This window comes from Chlamydotis macqueenii, chromosome 5 (genome assembly GCF_036417535.1).
Source record: "Chlamydotis macqueenii isolate bChlMac1 chromosome 5, bChlMac1.mat, whole genome shotgun sequence".
Taxonomy (NCBI): domain Eukaryota; kingdom Metazoa; phylum Chordata; class Aves; order Otidiformes; family Otididae; genus Chlamydotis; species Chlamydotis macqueenii.
This window is the reverse complement of record NC_141560.1, coordinates 38,392,241-38,414,580: the sequence shown is the minus strand read 5'-3', so window position 1 is coordinate 38,414,580 and position 22,340 is coordinate 38,392,241. Positions and strand designations below refer to the sequence as shown.

At 43.0% G+C, this 22,340-nt stretch overlaps 1 protein-coding gene across 5 annotated transcripts in view; it reads right to left on the bottom strand.

Moving 5' to 3' along the window:
- Positions 1 to 22,340, bottom strand: part of SUSD6 (sushi domain containing 6) — an 88,834-nt gene that overhangs the window by 29,415 nt on the left and 37,079 nt on the right. For 4 of the 5 annotated variants that reach the window (XM_086748429.1, XM_086748432.1, XM_086748430.1 and 1 more), the window contains 2 exons: positions 20,489 to 20,674; positions 16,012 to 16,041 (listed from right to left, as the gene is read on the bottom strand). In XM_086748429.1, the coding sequence (XP_086604555.1) occupies positions 16,012 to 16,041; positions 20,489 to 20,609 (151 nt within the window). In that variant the 5' untranslated portion in view covers positions 20,610 to 20,674. The remainder of the gene's footprint in view (positions 1 to 16,011; positions 16,042 to 20,488; positions 20,675 to 22,340) is intronic. The other variant, XM_086748434.1, reaches the window with a different exon arrangement.

Here is a 22,340-nt window from a genome sequence, read left to right as displayed (position 1 = left end):
GTATTCTCTCAAATCAGACAATTTCAATTCCTGTTTCAACTACCTAGCTCCAAAAAAGAGATGGTGTGGTAAGCTGGGGGTTTGGGGTCTGTGTTTTTGTTTGGATTTTGTTGGTTTGGGGTTTGTTTTGTTTTGTCGTTTGTTGTTTTGGGTTGGGGTTTTTTTGAGCATTTACCTGCAAGGACAGTTTTATATGTTTCAGTGATATTTCAGTAAAAATGTTAGTGGATACTAACAGTATCCTCTACATTACTACTTGCTTCTTTCTGTTGAAATTGTCAATCCACCAGGACAACATTTCAAATTCGATTTCAGTAGGTGCAGAACCATCTTATTTTCACTGGGAGAGACAGAAGACCTATCAGAATGAAATGCTAACTTTACATTATAAAGTGTCATTATAATAGCTCGATTCTATGATACTCTGAGAAACAGGATAAGGTGGGAGGGCCGGATTATTTCAAAAGATAAATAGTGGTTTAAAGGAAAGGTTTTATTTTAAGGTTCGTAATTCCCTAGAACATAAAAATTCCTTCCAGTGCTCTGGTCATATCTATCTATCCAGTGCTCATATCTATAGACACTGACCTAGCAGACAGATTTCACAACCACCTTCTGACTCAGGCTCTGGAAGGGAAACATTAAGCAACGGCAACCAAGACAGTAGGAGAAGTTATAGCCCATCAGCTAAAAACCAACATAATGTTTCCCAAGCTATGCAAGAACAAAGAAGTTTCAAGGAATTCCTTAAGCAGAAAAAGAGCATTTCATATCCTCCCCAGGGAAGAATGCAGTAGAGGAAACTGTTGCAGCATGCGTGAATGCCACAGGAAGTGCTCTGCTGAGCACAAATGGAGGAAAATTCATGAGCGTTCCCAGCTTCTGCAGAGCTAGGGCCAGAGCTCAGAGGAATGCAGAGAACACCCTGGGGAGCCTTCACACTCACACAGCTGGACTCAGATCTGCCTCCCACATCATCACATGAACACATGTGGTAGGAAGCAAGTATCCAAATCCCAGCTCTTCCCCAGTATCACTGCTCCCATCTAATGCCCCTCAACCTAGCCCCACACACACACAAAAAAAAGGCAGCAGCATCTGCTTATGCTATCAAAAGATTAAATCAGGGCCAGGCAGCGGTGATGCTATTTATTTTCTCTGTACTGTTTCACCAGAGACCTGTGTTACTACCACTGCCAGAGTAAAGTTTCTGCAGCTAGATTTCCCTCCCTCTACAGATCCAGCTGCTGAACCAGCCTTACACACGCCTTCCTAGGCCTCACTAGGCTTCTGCCCAACAAGCCTGGCTTCAGCCAGACATCTACAGGCCTGGGCACTGAATCAGCACACCTCCTTTCTGTAAAGGGGCAGCTCACAAGCCGATCATCTGACACTTTCAGGAAAAACACAAGATCCACAAGATCCCTCAACACATAGGGCACCCCATATCCTAAAAGCTGACCCCATGCATGTTCCCAAGTCACTTTTTCAGGGAGCTGAAGAAAGCACCTCTTGCACGGGGCTTTCCAGATGGAGGACTCAGTTCAGGCTCAGTTAGTTCTGAGGCACTGGACATCCACACATGGCTGCTAGATACAGTGTCCTTCCAGAAAGGCACCTGAAGAGCAGGCCAGATGCACAGGCCACTGACTCCAGTTGACTTTCAGTCACCACGTCTCTACATGAACAGTTTCCATGATAGCTAATTCAACATCGCTACTGTCATCTCTAGACCATCATCCAGCCTTACCTCCATGTCCCCTATAGAATTCAGGGTTGCTCTACACTCCCATTAATTCCCTGAACAGCAGAGTCTCTCCTCCTCATTTAAATAGATGATTCACAAGCTAATGGTTTTCTTTCTGCTTGCAGCAGGTGTTCAAGTTTCTCCCATCACACCCTCTGGACTGTAGCTCAGTAGAGAGACAATAAACCACCAAACATTATGACCAGATGGAGTTTACCAGTTGACACCAATGAAGACCCCAGGCACAGTGAAAAGAAACAGTACACAGATAGCACCCCTACACCAACCATTTCCAAGATGTGGTAATTCTATGCCAGGCTACACCACCACGTCTCTTCAGTTGCTTGGGGGAGCTCAATCTAGCAGAGGGTTTAGTGAAAATGCCTGGACAGTGCTTACAGGTTTCTTGGTAGGGGATTGAAAGCTTCCCACATAACTCTGAGATCCATTTACTGTACGCTTCAACCTCTTGCCAGTTAGTGAAGTTTCTCACACAAAGGAAATGGAAGCCCCAGAGAAGTCATGCTAAAAATAGCAGAAACACTGCTCCCCAGAGACACACTTGGGAACTCTCCCAACTGTGTATGCAGACTCCTTGATAATACTTAAATAAGATACAGACAGTCTTACGCCTGAGAAGTAGTGGGAAAAACCAGCAGGCAGGGAGGTTATTCTGATGCCAATAAATTAGCATCCAGAGAGTACAAGAGTTGCAGAGAAAAATCAGGAGTCCATTTACTAAACCTATCAGTTACTGTTCTGTAACTGATCTCTTTTTCATACCAATATAGAGAATTTAAGAGAATAGCACATGCACTTAACCAGGAAGAATAAGCATTACAGAGGTAGCAATGTAAATTGGAGAGCTCCAAACCCCAACGTCATCACTTGGGTCACATTTGCCAAGAACACATGGTATCTTGAACATACACCATCTAGGAAGCCTGTGGATCAACAGCAGGTATTACAAAGTCATTCTGATACTGAAGACAGAAACAGTATCTTCTTTACCCAGAGCTTTCCTGATTTGTTTGTTTCTTTCCCCATCTCCATATTATTTGGGGGGGGGGGGATTTAAAGCCTTTTAGGGGAAGGAAATAACAGAAAATCTGCTGCCTTAGTAGGAAGGCAACAGGCACTGCAGAGCCATGTTTAGCAGGCAGCAGAAAGCCACCAGGACAAGAGGCAGTGTAACAATTCCCTGGCCTCCTCTTTCAAACTTCTGGTAGTTTTCCTTTCTTCCAATCTCCTCCACCCCAGTACAATTTGCTCAGCACACAGGAGTTACTCCCTCTCGCCAGATACATCCCATCAAGCACAGACACTGTCAGAACTTTCTTCCTGTTGCCAACACAATTTTAATCAAAGACCATCCCAAGGCTGTTGCATTCAGTTTCACAGTGCTGATCACCTTAGACAGCCCACAGTGCCACACTTCATCCTGCCCCTTGTCTGCCCTTGCCTTTCCTATTCACTTTTCAGGAAAGGCTAGTTTAGCCATACGGAGCATCTAGGACGTTACTCGTAAGAACAGCTACATTCTGGCAGTTGACATGGAGAGCAGAGGACAATACCCCTAAGAGACAGCTCAGCCTCAGTGGAAAGTAGCTGAAGTTTGGGAAAGAAGGGAAAAGTGTTAAAAGTAGCTACTTCCCAACTGGACTTCCTCATAATAATTTGCATCTTTCATCAGCATATTACTGACATACTGAACAGTCTGATCTAAACTGAGAGTTCCTCTGTGTCCCCTCCTTCCAAGTCACTGCTCAGAGCACTCAACTGGAGTTTGACTACACATCCTCCATCTAACACACCACATTCCCTTTGTGCATGCACACAAGAGCCTTCTGAAACCTCAGGAGTATCTTATGTTAGAATCAAAGTACAAAAGGCCCTTTTCCAAAACCTCTGGATTAGATATTTTCACCAAGTACCCAGGGATTTCAGAATTACTGATTCTAAAATACACGTTCAAGACGTAGCACTGCCAAGAAGTAGATTTTCATTCTCCCAAAGGGTTACCCAGCAACAAACTTTAAAATAGGTTCTCAGTTCTTAAACTGATGCTATAGTTGTGCAAAAGGCGATTTTGTGGCTAAAGACCATTACACTGCGTCAACTCCCACCAAAAGAAAAGGCAACTTCCCAAGAAGTAGAAACAAAATTTAATGTCTGGTGAATTAGGGTGTTCCTCAAAAAGCAGACCCACTGCTCTTCTTCATTCTCTTTTTCACAGTACCTTGTCTGAGGACAAAGAGGGCAAAGGCCTCCCAAGCACTGGGAAAAGTCACCCAGATTATAACACTAGACTTTTTTCTCCCCATTTTTCTTAACGGTCAGTATGGCTTCATTAATAAAGTGGGTGGAGGTGCCATGATCTACTTTCATAGCCCTGCCCCTACAATCATCAGAACTTAGAGCCATGAATGCAAATCACAGCAACCTAGTTATTGCACAAAGCTGGCACTCATTCTCAGGGCGGAAGAGACAACCAGACAGTTGACATTTACTCTTTAGCTCACAGGGTAAACAGAAACCAAGTCACAATCTCTCTTCTGCTGCTCTGGAAGGACACTGATTTCACACTACCCTGCAACAACCATACTGCCAGGCCTAGCATCCCTTCTGCAGTAACTCCACAGGGAAGAGCGAGCTACCCAACTGCACCCATGTTTTCTCTTAGTAGTTGTGGTTTTTTGAAGTTACCCCTTCCTGCTCCTCTTAAACTCCTCATTGGCAATCAAAATCACCCCAGTGTGTAAAACACACTTGAACAAGAGTACTCCTCCATAACAGAGGTGGTTTTTGGTCATACACCTTCTTACAAGGGCACACACCTCCACCAATTACAGAAGCTGCTTGCACTGGAAAGCAAAAAGGCATTTAAAGCTCCATTTTAACACAATTAAAGCAGTTTGAAAGTAAGATGCTGTCACATGGCAGTCAGAACTACATGGACTATTATTATGTGTTCTGATGACCACTGCTTGAAAACTTCTAATCCCAGTCTAGCACATTTACTGGCAATAGATTTTCAGTCTAGACTCTGCAAAAAGCTCCCAGAAAAGTAGTTTTTTCCATAACGCTCCATTCTGAGAGGAGGTCATGTGACTGCCGGTACAAAATTAGGACATATTAAGGGACGTGGAACTCCTTGGTAAAAACTGTTAAAAACATTCAAAACCAAGGTTCACAGCAGTGGGAACATAACATGGAAAACCTCTTAAGGAATCACAGGCTACTAGACTGAAATGCATTCTTGTTTAAAAGTGCAAAATACCTGCACAGACAGAACTGTTTTAAACAAGGAGATCTCCAGGGCTGCAGTAGCACACAGGAACAGGAAGTATGGTTTTGCAAGAGGTGCTCCTATGACAAGAATGAACAACTACTTTGTCCTACAGCATCTGCATTGGCCCTAGTCAGTGGACACGCTTGTTCCACGGTTGAGCACCTGATGAGACTGACCAAAACACGGCATGCTGTTTTCAAATACTCCTCTTGATGACTTGACAAAAAGAGTCATTAAGAAAACAACAAGAAATTGCCTCACCATTGCTGCATAAAACTGCTTTATTCAGCATACTATTTTCTAATAAATTCTGCCCTGGGGAGCCCTCACACTGGGCTCATGCTGATGATCATAGAAGAGCCTGTTGCTACTGGGCACTGGGAACACAGAAGTGTCTTTCCAGGTACAATTGCAACTAGAAAATTAAGCTTCTTCTACCAGTATTCAGGGCCCAGGCAGCTCTGGCAATGTGTCTGTTCTCATCACAGAATGGGACAAGCTGGAAATATGAAGCTCTGTTGTACTGCTGGTAGACTTTTAGTACAGATAATCAGTATTGTCTGTGGGTACCTACCCACCAAGAGGAAATGAAAAGGTGCATAGCTCTACCCTGCCTTCCCAAAACAACTCAGTGAGCTCCCACCACTGCAAATTGCTTAAGGGAATGGATTCGTGCCTTCTTCCAAACACTGCCTCAACTTGCTTACTAGTCAAGTAACCTTTGGAGTAAGCTAGCTTCAGTCTCTGTTCATAGATTTCCAGATGTTACTCAGTTGCTCTGTTACTCAGAACAGACTCATGTTACTCAGTCATTATCAGAATATTTCAGCTCTCCTTCAGTACTGTATTGCCTGCAGATTTAAGCAGCAGGATACTAAATTCCTTTTTAAAGATTGTTAAACACACTAGGTAAAATTTTCAGCAGTGCTTGCATGGCTTGAGACATCCTCTCCCAACTGATTACCAGCAAGACATAAGCACTCAAAAAATTTCATTTGATGGTAAATGTATCTGACATCACAGCCATCCCACCAGATATCTTCCCCAATTTAAATAAGATGCAATGCTATTTTTCTTTGCTATTTACTTACTTAGCTGCCATATCACTTCATAAAGATCAGTTTAAGCTGACAAAAGAGCAAACAGTTTAGGCAGAAACTAAACTATACCATCAAGAAGGCAGGAATTTCTAACACAAGCTTTATTATACAAAGATTCCTGTTTCTTTCATTCTGCCCCATCTCCTTTCTCCCACTTCATGCATTCTTGCTGCTTGTTACACAGAATCCCATTACTCTGTTCAGCCATTTCCTTTCCATATTTGTCTCTATTTGATGCTGACAGGAACAAAAGAAAGAACAACTTTCTAATATGGATCTATTTGAAATCAGGTATCTTACTTGCTTCCCTGCATTTAGAATCGTGTCTTCTTGCCCTGGTTTCTCCCATCCCAGTATATCAGAGGCATATTAATTTAGCGCTCTCAACATCTACAGACACAAAGCACTTGCAACGGGGGTATAGCAGTTTAGTTCTTACCCACATCTTCAATTATTTTTACTGAATTGCCACTTCTTTTAAAATATGTTGTCTTGTTAAAAGTACATTTGAAAAAACTCACAAGATTGCTTTTAGCTATTTCCAAGTAATTAAATTCATTAATCCAAACAGGGAGCAAGGGAAATAAAACTACTTTCTCCTTCATGCTTTTTTCCCCCTCCTCTTACTCTACAATAATTATAAATGCTCTTATCCCACAAATGTTATGACTAGCACTTATTTGTTCTAGGTTTGCTGCCCCTTATCTTTCTCTTGCAAGCCTTAAACCAGTAATTGCCCTGAAATTGGAAACAATGACAGACAGTTCTTCCCTCAGTAAACCTAAAATTTGATCAGCCCCCTCAGAAACCAGGCTGTCATTTCCTGTATTCTTTATTTCCTAGGTTTTCAGTTCATAGCATTCAGATTTACAATTTTACTTCTTCTCCAGCCTGCTTCCACCATAATACTGAATATTTAATTTCTATCATCACTACCAGAAAAGGCGTTTCAAAAAAGAGGATGCAGAAATTCACACATCCCAAAACCAAAGATGCATGGTAGCTAAGTTTAACTGCAAATTCAAAAGCCTACTCTAGAGCTGGCTGCACAGTGACTTAGTGGGTAACTTCTGATGGAGACAGCTAGCAGATCCGCACAGCTGGGTCTGCTGGTGCATTTGCAGAAACAGAAAAAAAGGAGAGGATAAGACCATAGTGACTTGCAGCTCCACCACTCTATGCATTCTGTCCAGCACACAGGGCACCCAAAAGCTCCACCTTCACTCAGTGCGGGTTCAATTGAGCGTATAGTGTTTAAGACACTGCATCCTTGTTGAAGTTTATACAGATGTGTGCTCTACAGAAATAAGCAGATTCAAACAGGCCTGGAGATTAATAGAGTTAGAAATACACTGAATAAGCACACACACCTTGTCAGCAGCCACCACACTCTTAGAAGTCCTTCCACAGTTCCTGTTTTCACACAGAGAAGTTAAGCGCCTCCCTTCCTCAGAACACCAAGTACCCGTGCTGTGTTTACAGAGGAAACTACTCCTGCTCCTCCTTGATGCCCTGAGGGACAGCTAATCTAGGGCCCAGGCCTGCCATCTCTCTCAGGAAGAGCTGTGCAGGTCTTCCAGCCAGTCTCTGGCTGCTTATCTCTGTGCAGGATCCATGACTCACTGCAGGAGGCTGGGCTCCTGGCTGCTCCCTCAGGAGCAAGGGGCGGCCGTGACTCAAGCCAGTACTGCTTTGCAAAACCACATGGTGAACTACACCCTACGTGAACGTGCAAGAGAAGTCCTTATGGGCACACACAAAGATTAAGGCCTGTGAACACTTCAACCTAAAGCATATAGTAATGTCTCTTCAAAATACATCTTTCCTTTCTTATTCAACAGTTCAACACACACAGTGCTAGCAATACTGCTCAGGACAAGGCTCCAGGCAACTACAGCATTTTCTGCTAGATGCCCTCCAGCCACACCTACACAGTCAAGCCAAGGTGCTCCTATTTTGGACACCGTGGGTCAGCTACTAACTTTAGGGTCCATATATGATTGAAGAGGCTGCACAAAGGACTCTTGCTTCTCTCTGGTAGACAAAAAAGACAATTCCCTTTGCTCTCTCACCCCAGGGACCAGATGACCAGCCCGCCTGGCCTCACCTATCATTTCTACAGCTAATGGAACTGGAGAGGAGAATAGCAGCTATAGGGATTTTCCACTAGAGCCCAGCGTATGTAGGGCCTCAAAACAAGTTTCCAGCACAAGCAACATCAGAGAGGGAAAGTGAACTTAGTGAAAAACAAAGATCAGCTGGAAGTTGATGTGAGGTGAGGATAATGTAACAGAGTTGCAAGAGTCAGTAGCTAAGTTGCACTAGAGGAGCTTTTGTTTTTAAACCAGACCTGTATAAAAATACAATCATTTTCCCAATGAATCACTCTGAAATCCTGTGCCTGGGCACAGAAAGTGGTTTTTGACACCACCAGAAGTGCAGAAGGTAGACAGTGAACAGGATGCATGTGCTGCCCATTTGCTTTGGTTGAAATACACAAGACAGACTAGTAAAATTGCCTTAACTTCTTCCTGGAAGCATGACTTCGGGATACTTCTGTGATCCCAACGTAGTTCCTTTAATTTAACTTTTCCATTAGGAAGTTCTCAGACAGCCACTCCAAGTCAGTAAGAAATAATGCTATCAGTGACAACTTCACATCTACCAGCCTGCATTTAGGCCAATGAACAACCAGCTTCCTCACAACAGCAACAACCCACTTTTAACATAGTGCAGCCACCTTCACCAACCCTTCAGGATCTACACACAGGGAAAACAGAAACAACAAAAAAAACCCCGGTAGATATAACCAGAAAGCAGCTTTGCCAGTAACAGTCAGAATATCCTCCCCTCAGAACCTGGGGGCGGTGGTAATCCCCTTTTTGAAATGCTAATGTCATTACAACCATAGCACCAGAAGACAAGCCGTGGGGCCTGGGTGACAGATCCTTTACTGTGCCCTTACACAGATGATTTAAGCTGGTCCTTTCGTAACTCTCTTCCCCAAAGCTCCCCATCCGGCATCATGCTTGACAGGAGCTGCAGCTGCCATTCGACCCTCCCGAGGAGCAGGGGTGGAAAGATCAAGCTGATGAATTCATGCGTGTGGTGCGGGGCGGGGGCCCGGGGCGCAGCAGCTGAACACCACAGCCTTGTTTCACAAAACGCAGACACGATGACAAAGATGGGCTCGGGGAAGACTTGGGGGGGGGGGGGGGAAGCAAAGCAAGAAGGTTCTCAAGTGCTGTCTTCCTACAGCTAAACAATTGCACAACAGTGAAAATCGTTACAGCTGATCATTAAACTCAGCACAACAGATATTGGTATAGCAGAGCACAGTTCAAAGAAACTGATCAACAAATACATCTGTCCTCACAACCCCAGGAACCAGCTCAGCCTCAGGGAAGAACCCCTCCCACGGAGAAAGCTGCTCCGAAGGGATGGAGAGCAGAGCAGTCAACTTCCCTGCAAAAGTAACTGGAACTAGTTGCTGTGGAGAGATCAGAGCCCAGACCAGGCACCACCAGTTTCACCCTGCCACCATGCGATATGTAACAACTGACAGATGGTTACCAGACGGCTTTTCAGTTTTGTTTTCAATTTAGTGTTTAGTTTTCATTGCCCCTGATACCAGTCAGGGAATGACCAGGGAAAGCCAACTTCAAGTAATGATAGTTTTAAATGCCATAGAATTCACTGGGAAAAAAAAAGTTTCCTACAGCTTACCATTTCCTACCATCTCCCAGAGCCTCCCACTACAGGAGAAAAGGCCAGCCTCTTTTGCCACAGAAAGAAGGTGATAGACTGCTCTGAAAAGTGAGATGTATTTGGGTTCATTTGTACATGGTGCACACTGGCAAGCAGCTTTGAAATGCTGCCACCAAACCCAAATAATTTTTAAAATTACAAACACAAAAGCTTTGCTTCTGCAGACATCCTCCCTTGGTGGTACTAACTAATGTCAGGAGAAAAATTTCCTCCATTTAAAGCAGCTAATTAAGTTAAGAGTTCAGTGGACGGAAACAGACTTAGTGATAGATGCTTCCCTGCTGTCAGAGGATGCAGAACAGACATCCATTTTTATCCTCTGAAATTGCTCCTCAGCACCTGACGCAGTCAAGCATGAAATACTCCTGACCTGCCACAGACAAGTGGCAGGTGGCCAGAGGTATGCAGTAAAATAATTAAGTCTTTGAGTACCCTGACTGTAGTCATAGAATGAATCTCCTCACAACACCCCTAATTAGCAGCTTCCACCAGTCTCTTGTGATTTTACTGACAGCAAAAATCAAGGATGCTAAAAGCAGCCCTACGTGTGTACTAGAACACAGGCTGCAACATCCCCTTTCCCCCATACAGTCATACTGCACATCAAAGGGCTCAGCTCTTACAGGGGATCAGCTCATGACTGGAAAGGCAACACTGACAGGAAAAACAAAGGAAAAAAAAAAGAAAAAAAAGGAACTTGAATGTGAATGATCTCTCCCTGTCCTTATCTCAAACCTTGAGCTTTCTCTCCTCCATTCCCTCAGAGGGTGGGAAGAGTGAGTAAGAAACTGCATAGCTTGGTCCCTAGCAGGGCTAAACTACAACACCAAAAATGTGCTCCAGTCCTGAGGAATCTCCACAGCTGGAGGCACATGCCAAGAGGCAGTCAGTTCTCCAGGGTGCTAAGAGAAGGCAGAACTTCTCACAGGGGGTAACCTCTTCCAGCACACGTCCACTTACACATCACCTTATGCTAGCAGTGATCTGGCCACCACTGCATGTATCTCCTCTCCCACGCAGCAGAAGTGCACTAACAGTGCCTGTCTTGTTATCTGTCTCAGACCACGCTTGCTGACTATTTGTTAAGCTATCACTTCAGTGACAAAAAATTGAACAAGGATCCTGTACCAATAGAAAACCCAGCTCTCCCAGCTATTCCAAAAGTGGAGTCTAGATTACTAAATGTCATGGAGGAAACAGCCACCACCAAAGCACAAACTGTCGACTGAAAGATGACATTTCAGTATCTGAGAAGCAAATCAAGAGATTCAAAGTGGGAAGGCCCAAAGGTTAAGATTATGCTTGCTCAAGGACATCACATTTCTACATCACAGCAAGACTCACTTCTGCTTTGGGCTAAGGGCAATAACATTTACAACAGGACTAGCTTGTTGGGAAAGAAAAAGTAGTGGAGGACTAGAAGAATATAATTAGCAAAACAAACTTGCCATCTTTGTGGATTTCACTAAGACTTGCACTCAAAGGCAAACTCATTGCAGCCTGTAACTATGTTCAGATTTTTCAGCTTGCGTATCAAAAATGAATAATTTCCTCAGTTGAGAGAAAAGTGACAGCTGAACCTAAATACTCAAATGATAAAGCCTCTATCTTTTCTTAGTATCTTATAACCTAAGTAAGTTACACCCAAGAAAGCGTTTTCAATGAAACCTGAGGGTTGTTCTCCAGGAGCATTCAAAGGTTACTTTTGCTAGGGAAAGCAAAACCAGTGACAGAATGGAAGAAATACTAGCTTTAGGATAATACAGAGCACTAGAGTTACGGTCCTTTGCCTGTGCTAATGAGAAGTAAAGACGTGATGCAGCACAACGCATGGCTCAGCACAACTCTGACAGCACTGGTCCTTTTCAAGAAGCATGTCAGCAGGCCTACAACTTGAACTACTGGAGAATGAAACTCAGAGTCCTGGGTGTAACCAAAGTTAGCTGCTCTGAAGGTAGGAGTGGCCAGAGGAAACATTAAAAACCTCACTCTTCTCCCCTCCCAGCCAGGGATAAATCAACAGCTGTGGGATTTGTATGACACACCAGAAGGACATTCCTAAAGGCCCCCGCAGCATCAGGTAAGTCTGGAGAGAAATCTCCAGGATGCTGGTTGTCCAGAATAGAGGCAACACCAGAAGTCCCTGACCCACTCTAATATAACTTAATTCCACAGATACAGTGACACACAGACCCCACCTAGAAAGCATCACCATCAGCAGGGAGTGATATCTTGGTGTTAACAAGGATCTGTGGTCTAGCAGCTTTAATAGGTTTATCTTGTTTACAGGAAGGGTTGCTCTACAGTGAGTGCAGCAGCCAAACAAATGCAGGATTGGGGAGAAGAACAAAACAGCTTTTAGCCATGAAACTTAACCATGAAACACAAATAAAGAAAAACAGAACTTTCTGAGAAAGTCATGGATATTTCTCTAAATATGGCAGAAACTTCCACTGGAAATTCCTCCCCATGTCTTGTTTCACACACAGTTGCTTTACAGTCTTTCGTAGTTTCTCTCCCTACCAGATCCCCAGCTACGATGTTAGAGCACTTGTAGGCAGACATCCAGTGCTCCAGTAACTGGCATCTTCACCCTGCTCTGTTCCTGCCTTGAAGCTTCGGTTCCCAGCGGGCACATACACTTTATAACCCTCAAGTTCTTAACCTCTTTGTCAGTGTCTCATTAGTTGCATATAGTAAAGCCTCAAAAGCCTGATGTTGTAAAGGCATATTCTGCATTTTCCTGCATTAAGACACTCTTACTTAACCACTAAAAAAATAAACACATACACACACACACATATATATATATATATTTCTACTAGAGTCCTCCTTCCCAAGGCCATGCTATTCTAATCTGCTTGCATAACTAAAACACTACCTTCTTTCAGGACTTATGCTACTTAATCACCAAGCCACTAATTGTTTTTTAAACCACCAGGATCTTTTTTTACAACTCCACCTGTGGAAATCTTCACCTTCCTCTTTTGCTATACTCCCATTCTCCTCCTCTCCTTCCCTGATCCTTTATTCTATCACCTTCCTACAAATCTCCATTCGCTTCTAGTCCTTTTCTATGCCTGAAGAGTCTCCAGATAGCTCCATTCCCTTCAAAATATTTAGTTCTACCTAAACCAGAAAAAAAACTTCACCTGTTGTCTCAGCAGTTGACATCTCTGCTGAAAAAGAAGCAGAAAATATGCAAAGTTGCTTAAACAACAGAATTGGTAAGATAACAAAACAGTTTTATTCTCTTTCTGATGGATAGTCTTATGAGTACCCAAGGGTGTATCTGACACAAAACTCATTATACACTATGTTGGTCTTTTTCTTCAAGCCAAAAATGCAGGAGCAGCCTCTGGCTTTCTAGTTATGACTCTACATGTGTCAGGCCTACCATGTTTCTTCCCTGTCTGTGGGTTAAAAACCATCCCTGGTGGACATTGTCTTGAGTCCTCACTCTACAGCAAGGCAACATTTTTCAAATCAGACATGCTTCTCCCTTTACTGACAAAGTAAAAGACATCTCAAAAGCAGCATACTTCTTTCTGCTCTCGAAAGATGTTCCCCACTGATTTAAGATGACTGGCTACACCTAAAATACTGAGCCTGCAGGCTCTGAAGATGCTCTTTTGTTACTCTACTGTTCCATTCTTTGGCTTCTGTTTCCCCTGAAATGCTTCTTACCAAGCCAAGCGGATAAATGCACTTATCCTTGCATTCATGGCACTGGCCCTACAGAGCAGGAACACAGGAGGCATCTCCATCCAGCACCAGCCATGCCAAGCTACACAGGCAGTGAGCACCCCCACAACACCTTGAGATTAGGCAGTCTTCTCAGCACAGGAACTCTCCCCCTCCATAACAAAAGGATCATTGTACTAGTCTAGGCCAAAACACTTATTTTACTCTTCAAAAGTTTAGTAACAAGCCCCCTCTAGCCCAATCCGCCTAGCACATCCTATAACTCATCCAAGCAGCCCCATACCTAAGGAGTTACTTCAAATCCCTTCAACAACACCTGGAAGCAAGCAATTTGCCAGTCCTCCAACTCCAGTACAACATTTTGTAGAAGTAGAGCCTCGGGGGAATTCCTGCTTGCAGAGGGAGATGAAACCCAAAGATTTTAGTTTATTAAAAGGAATAAGGTTTTTTTAGATGCAGATCAGTGCACAGATAAGCAAGTACAACCCCTTGAGACAATACCGTAATCCTGTCACTGGGTACAAGTGGTACTGCTTGCACTGAAAGTACAAGCATTTTTCAGCTTGCTGTTCAAGTGCCTGCAGCACTCTACCTTCACTCTTGACTATCAGCAGCTTGAGAAGAGCAAAGTCTTAGCAATCCTCATCTAGATACAGACTGCTGAGTTTAACAGAGGGCCTTGGCAGATTCAGCCACAAAAGCTGAAGACAGTCTACACTACCCACCTTGCCCTACCACTTGTTTCCCTCTTATCACCCATGTAAGCATGCTGAGGACATATCTACTCCACAGCTTTACATACCACACACCAGTTATTCCAGCAGTATTTGCAGTAGCAGCCCAGGCTGAAGTTTGCCACAGTTTCAGAACAAATTTACTTCTTGTTCTGCCATTCCCACCACAGAGTCAGTAATAGCTGGCAGCATAAACAGGAGGTGGTAACTGCTTGTGGTGCTACAGTGAAACATATGAACTGCAGAAGTAACACCAGACATGGGTTGCACAGATGAAAAAGATCCAATATATCCTAAAAACATAATGCCTCAGCTACAATGGTAACCAGTTTAGGACTCAAAAGGCACAGAAGCAGCAAAGGAATTGTCAACTGGCACAAGGTGAAAGCCAACAAACTTTATTCTGTCCCGCTGTCAGGACTTCTCCCATGAGACTAGGAACAACCCCAAACTCTTCCCAAATAATCGGCTCAGGCTGATAAAGAGTAAGGATCTTGTGATAGAGGGAAGCTGCATAAGATGACAGACAAGTCTGTATCTTCAACCTAGCAGGCAGCAGTCATCAAGGGACACCAGGATGGTGATGAAACAGAACCTGGACAGAAGTTCACAAATAAATACTTTCTGCTGAAGAACAAACCATGCCATTCAGCATTCCTCCTGCTTCCCTCTACAGTGAAGCTACCAGTTTCCATGTTTCTCATTCTAGCCCAAGAAGCTAAGGTGAATTGGACCAGACAAGTCTTGAGTTATTTCCTAAAGCAGCTTCTTTTCCTACTAGCAACCATGGCCAAGAATTGAAAGCCCATTAATACCAGGTGTGTGATACCAGTCTTGCCAGGAGTAAAATTCAGGCATTGGATAAAAATCCAGGATTTGGAAGATTCTATCAGCTTTTCTCCCATCTCCCACTCTCTGAAGACCAAAATTTGGTAGGTGGCAAAATTCCTCTCCCATACCTCTAGATACTTCATTATGAATCCATTCCCCTCTGACTCTGTTCTTGTATTCAAATTTTTTTAGAGGACAGGGGAAAGTTCAGACTAAACAGATCAAATTTCAGAGTTCAATAGAGATTTACACAAAATTTTACACATTTAGAACAAGTAGAGAAGCCAAATATGTGTCCCAATTCCTCCCAAAGTTATGTACATCCATAACATGCACACAGGAGAGATTTTAGACTTTTTCTGAGCATGGGAAATGCAGGAGTATCCAATGGAAGATACCAGACTCAGGCTCTGTGATGAGATGTTCACCTTTCTTTATTAAAGGAAACAAGTGGGTTTTTTGCCTCAGCTTTTCCTTCCTGCCCTCTCAGTCCTCTCTGGCAGCCTCTCAAAACTCTCACAAGCAGCATCTCACATCTCTCTGTGTTTTAATGAAATATTTATTCTATTTGTTTTTTCTTGAGTCATTTGAAGTTAAACGCTAAAAAAGGCACAGGAAAATATATGAAGCACAGGGAGAGTTGATCTCTCTCAAACTGAGGACAGTCATCTTTCCCAAATACAAGGAACAAAAATGGAAATGGAGCATTAGAGATGGATCTCAGCCCAACACAACAGAAGTATAATAGGAATCCTAGCTCACAGCCACTTGTATTAAGCAGTAAGACATCACACTCATTTCTCATAGTACAGTAGTGAATGTAAGTCTACTCACATGCAGGTCCTTTGGATTTGCTGAGCGAACCTAGGACAGACAAAAGGAAAATTCAGGATTACTATTATGCTTGCTTTAATTCATCCTTCAACCATTAGAACTGGTTAAAATGAAACAAGTTGTGTAGCTTCTTGAGATCCCTATTACTCCTTTCAAGCCAATTGCTTAAATACCACTGCCTGGATCAGTGTATTAACAGTGAATATTATTATTTGAATTCTGGGCCCATCTGCATCTGCCTCCTAGGAACCTTTGCAGCCTGACCATTATTACTCCAGAGCTCCTCACCATGCTCTTTCATACCACACTCCTCTTCGGCTCTCCAAAGGGACTGGAAAGAGGAATTGCACCTGAAACTGCTCCTCCTTCTCTCCGTGAAGAACTACACACTTCTTTGGGTTGTAGTTTCTCCAGACCCACACTTGCATGAGGCATGCAGGTTAGAATCAAGATCCTGTGTTCAAGCACGACACATCCCCACATTTCTGTCTGGCCATCCAGTGTTACTGTGTCATTGCTTTCATGACCACTGAATTCACCCCTAGCTGTATAAATGCCTTTCTTTCAGCTGCATAATTAGAAATAAAGGAAACCTCTGCTTCGCAGAGATTCCCAAAGAACAGGAACAAGTCTGAATCTGCTCAATGACTGGAGTGCGCTCTAACACGCTGTTCTCTGCAATGCAAACAAATACCAGCAGTATCCAAGAGCTTCTGTGCAGAATAACCTTGGCACTGAAAAGACCTTAGAACAGCAAGCAGCAGATTGGCTGCATTTGCGTCAGAGACAACACGCAGGAATGAAGTCGTTTCAGTTTATTCAAGCTCAATTTATCACTTTAATGGCAGTCCTAAAAATTAAAGAGCTAGCTTTATAGCATTTCACACGTGATCAGTCAACAAAAATCAGGCTGTGTCTTAATCTAAATGGAGTTAGACTCATCAAGCCTGCATTTTTATTAATTTTTAAAGGTTAATATTTAAACTCTCTCCTTTATGGGTATTGATATTTGCTTAATTCAGGATGGTTAATACTTTTACTAACACCCTTACTTGCATTTCCCAGGACCAGGTGATGCTATTATCAATAATGCAAGGCCCAGCCTATGTTTTGACAGGTTTCTGGCAGAGCTGGTTATGAATCCAGGAGAGATTACACCATTTGGAACACAAATGATAGGAAGCTTTCAGAGTATTTTAGAGACTAGATTTGAAAATTTAATGAACAACTTACTCTGATCCACTGTCATCCTTCCAAAAACAACCTGGCCAGACAGGAGGGCCATTGTTGGGAATAAGATATAAACACAAGGCCTTTGAGAGCTTGGGAATAACCTTAAGGGCCAGAGATTGCGGGGTGGGGGGAAGGCAGGGTAAGCGGAAAATCACAGCAACAAAAAAAAGAATGGAGAAGCGTTATCTGTAGAAAAGCAGAAAAACTACAAAATGCTTGCTATTGCTCCTCTCCAATACTTCAGAAATTCCCTATTTCTATCTACTAAGCATCCCAGCTCTTAGCTACATTCCAGATGAACTATCGAAGAAAAACAGAAGAGAAAGACGAAGCCTCAGCATTTCAGGTCCTTGCTTTCCAAGTCTCCTTGCCTGCTCATTCCTTCATTATTTTCCCCAAATAATCTTGAAGAACTTGCCAGACAGGGAAAAAAGGCACAATAGTGTAAAGTTCAAAATATTTCTGAATAACACCGAAGTTCCCATTAATCTTCCTCTTCTCACATAGATTCCTTGCTTGCCCATCACCAAATGCTGCATTTTTTTTGTTAAAATATGTGCAGTGGTTATTTTTATATTTGTGGATATCTTCCTGTGAAAAGGGAGCAGCTTCCTCAAATTCCGCAGTGTGCTTAGTGACTAAGCAACTTATCATACTCATCTCATGGCACTCCAGGATATTTGGACAGACTGCATGAGACAAAGTGCTGAAGATTTTTCTTAAAAATCCATGCATAAATAAAACAAATTTATTACCAGAGGACAAATCAGATGCTTGCTGACTGGAAATGAGTCTGCCCTCTGCATTAAACACATGGCAAAGAGAACAAAACTCCTACCCAGAACATGAATATATCTCTAAGCCTCCTGGAACTCAAGCAACCGAATTTCTAAATAGCAAAATTATTGCAATACAATATACATCATATGGTTTTAAACATATAAATCAAAAGCTCTGCTTCCTCACTCAGAGCCAAGCCAGCCACTGTCTTCATGCTTGTCTGTCTTTTTATGAGAACATTCTTCAGCTTTTGTAGCAATTGTGAGCATGTCACGTTGGACCTGCACTCAAGATAAGCATTACCACCAAGAGATTTCATACAATCTCTTGCTTTATGTTAACACCGCTTTGCTCTGTCTGCTCTGAATGATTTTGCTATGTGAAGTAATAAACTGAGGATACGGGGTTTGACTGAGGGACAAAGACAAAAAAAAAAGATTTTCCAAGCACCTCGCCAGTATTCTTTGTTTCTCCATCTGGCCGTCCGCTCCTCAGCTGACTTGCTCATTAATGTTACTCATGGCTGGCGTGCTGCTGCAGGTGCAGCTCTCTGGGACCATGACACATCACTGAGCACCCCCATCCCTCCCAGCAACCGGCAGCTGGGTTGCTATCTCCCAGTCTCAGAAAACCTGCACACGGAAGTGCTCCTCAGCAAGCCCTTCCCGGTCCCCAGGATTTTTTCCCCTGCATGTCTTGCCCTCTGCTATGATCTTGGGCTCCCCTTCACTGGCACTCACTTTCTCACTGCCCCTGCAGGAAACGGTTCATGCCTAGCCACTGTAATCCTATTTAGCTGATGATCTGTCTCAATCAGCTTACCACAGCTGGTTTCAGGTCCTGAAGCAAAAGGAACACAATGCAGAAGCACTCTCGGGTCTTTTGACATGCTTAACTAGTGCTTTTCTTAATGTGACTGGATGCCTCAAAAATGACACTGAAACAGCTTGCCAGTATTGTGGCTGCCTCTCCCCATCCAGCAGCCCCGTGCAGCACAAGGCATTTGCATACTGATTACAGACTCAACTGAAGGTGCTGCAGTCTGTAATGGGAATTTCAGATGGGGATGGTGCACTCCAGCCCCAGGCTGGGAAGTGTATCTGACAGGCCTACATCTGAAACGAGGCAGTGACATTATCACCAGTAACAGCAAAACTGGAAAAAACAAGGAGAGACCAGATCCAAAAAGATCTGGTCCCTTTCCCACTCTCATCATCTGTTCTTGCCAATTTCTCACATTCTCATGTGTGTCTCCTCACCCCTCATTGCCTATAAACCCAAAATTAGGCCAGGAAGACATACAAGTCTGGGATATCTGATTTCAGCAGCCTCTCCCTTCCAACTTGAAGAGCCAGAAATACTAAAAGATCAACTCCTCCTCCAGCAGTCTCCAACACCAAACTTTTCCATACAAGATCACCTCAGCTTTGAGTGCACCTGGCAACGAACATTTATCCTCCTCTACCACACAGGGACCAATTTAAGCTTTACTGATGCTGAGGACTTTTGGTCATGGGACATTTCACATGTCAAACTTCAGAGTTATGTTAAGAACTGAGGTTTTGTTTTCAAACGCAACCTATCATTCTACATTGCAACAGCTGCAGAAGTCAAATTTACGTGCCTTTTTGGGACTAGCCTCCTTCAAAGTTCTGTGCAACAGCACAAAGTTATTCCTTCCAACTCATGCCATTTATGATCACTCTACAGACACCACAGCTGGTCTGAGAGAACAGACGTATTTCAGGGTATACTGGGTAAACAAGCACATACTTCACATCATGTACTGCCTTGTGAGTATCCAACATATTTTCTTCTTCCACTAATTTCTAAAAGGTAGATTCCCTCATGTCTGATAACATTTCACTTATAACCCTATTTCACTGCTATTTACGTTATTCACAACACTTGTCCATCAGATAAACATCAAGAAAGGGAAGAGGGAAAAACTGAAGCTGCAAAGAGAATCTAATAGAGGGGTGCAGTTAGCAGGTTGCTGAGGTGTCAGAAGATAGCACACAAGGAAACACTGAACAAATTCATCAGTTGTGCAAAGAGCTGAAGACAATCTGTGCTTCCAAAACTACTTCTCATGAGCAGTTGCTATAGGGCATGTAGATAAGAATATCTACATGAGAATCTCACTCCACCAAAACTTGGTCCATGCTCTTGAGATAGCCCAAGTGCCCCCAGCTGCAGTGAAGGGACAAGAATGGAGGGGGGAAAAAAGCTGGGGGAATCAAAATGACAGGGTAAAGAACAAGCATTCATTTACTAGTATGCAAGACTGGTTCAGTTCAGACACTGCCCTCTGCCTAACAGGTAGCAATAGAAGTTTTCCTGTGAGTACAGAAAGATGTGTACAAATGCATCAATTGTCACCAGCTTCCCCGTAAAAATATGAGGCCACCTCCCAACTTATACATCTCCCCCTCCCTGCAACATATGCAAAGGTTTCACTTACCTGTGGCCTGTGCTTCCAAGAGAAAGGTACCAAAGATAACTAGCAGAAGAAATAACCCATGGCTAGTCAAGGCAAGAGATGATCCTGTGTTGCTCTTTGGTGCTACCATTCCATGGCACATCTTTTACCCAAAGTTTCTTTTTAAAAAAATTCCCAAAAGATCTGGTTGATCAGGAGCTCCTTGATCTACAAGAACAAAGACAAATAAATAAATAGTAAGTGTTGAGTCAAACACCCACAACACTGAGGGAGGGGAGGAAAAAGGGAAATTCAGAAACAAACAAGAATGACCTTTTACATGTTCTGGCATTTAGGAATCTTACCCAGTATTCAAAATTCACAAGTTAACAGGAGCAGAAAAGGCAATTTTCCACATAGGCAACACTACAAGGAGCTGCATTATAGAAAGACTAGAATTTTTCACTTACCCTCTAATACTTCAGGTGTGAAGACTACCTAGCTTACAATTAATTTTAGCTTTTCCTTTCAAAACAACCCCAGAAGATATAGCATCTGGAGAATGTGTTTCAAAACAACTTCAAGAGAACCAGCCTTCCTATCCCCCCACCACCTTTCAGAAGGTCTCCAAGACACAGCAGACTGTACTAGACAGCTAGAATAAATAAATCAGCCACCTGGAGAGGCACAGCAAACCTGACAGCCAGCCAGCCAGCAGGCAGGCAAACGCACACTTATGAGGAGGAATGTAAAACAGCTTGCAAACCTCAGGTGTAATGTTCTGACGGTACAGAGCACAGCAATTAAAATTGCAGGATGTGACACTACTCATACCTGAGGACTGAGGGATTCAGCCACAGCCTATTAGACACTGTCACAGCAAAAACAGACTCGTACACAAACACACAAAGTACAGTTGGGAAATCAAGAAAGCACAAAGTTGAACCTCTATTTTTAAGGAAGGAAAAAGGCCCAGCAGAATACATGTCCCACCCACCTAGTACGGTTTTAGCCTGCAAGACCTCCAATGGTAACTTTGGACCTGGATGAGTAACAATGTCATACTTAACTCCAACGCTCATAAAAGAAAGTTAGGACTAAAAATCTGTTTGTACCGGTTTTACAAAGGAGGAAGAAGACAACTGGAATAAAGACAACTGGATGAGTGATGGGAGTGGAAAAAAAAACCACACCCACAAAAAAAAACAAACAAAAAAAAACCACAACCCACCCTGAGACACATTTCAACACTTCTATCATGCTATTCCTTACAAAAACATCTAAAGCTCTCAAGGAAAAAAAATTGCAGAATTTAATGTTTCTTTATGCTTGATCACAGGAATACTTTTAATTCTGAGGGAAACCCCAATTCATCCACAGCTTCTCCAGTTAAATGGATATTTATATTGAAGGGATTTTTGGCCAAGTTTGCCATAGAAATTCAAAACTGATGGATAACTCCAAACAATTTGAGAGGTGCAGACATGGGTATCATACTCTTTGGTACCCTGCGAGAACAGACTGGAGACCTGGGTTAGTGCTCCTACTACTCGGAAAGGCAATATGACTTTCAGATCCTTAAGTACTTCTGAGATGAAGTCAACACGCCAGCACCAGAGAAACACATGACTCAAACAGCCACAACTCACAATTCCAATTACTCAGGCAAAAAAGAAGCTGCATTATGGGAGGGAATATGCAGATTTGTCATTAAACTTGGAAGTTATTCTAGTGAAAAGAGTTTCCTTAGTTCCATGTCACTACTTTGCTCATATTCACTTCACAAAAAGGCTATCTTTAAAATTTGGATCTTTCAAGTCAATTAGTCTCTACCAAAGAAAAATTCTTTGTCTGCATACACCCTCGCCTTGAAATGTCATTTCAAGATGACATT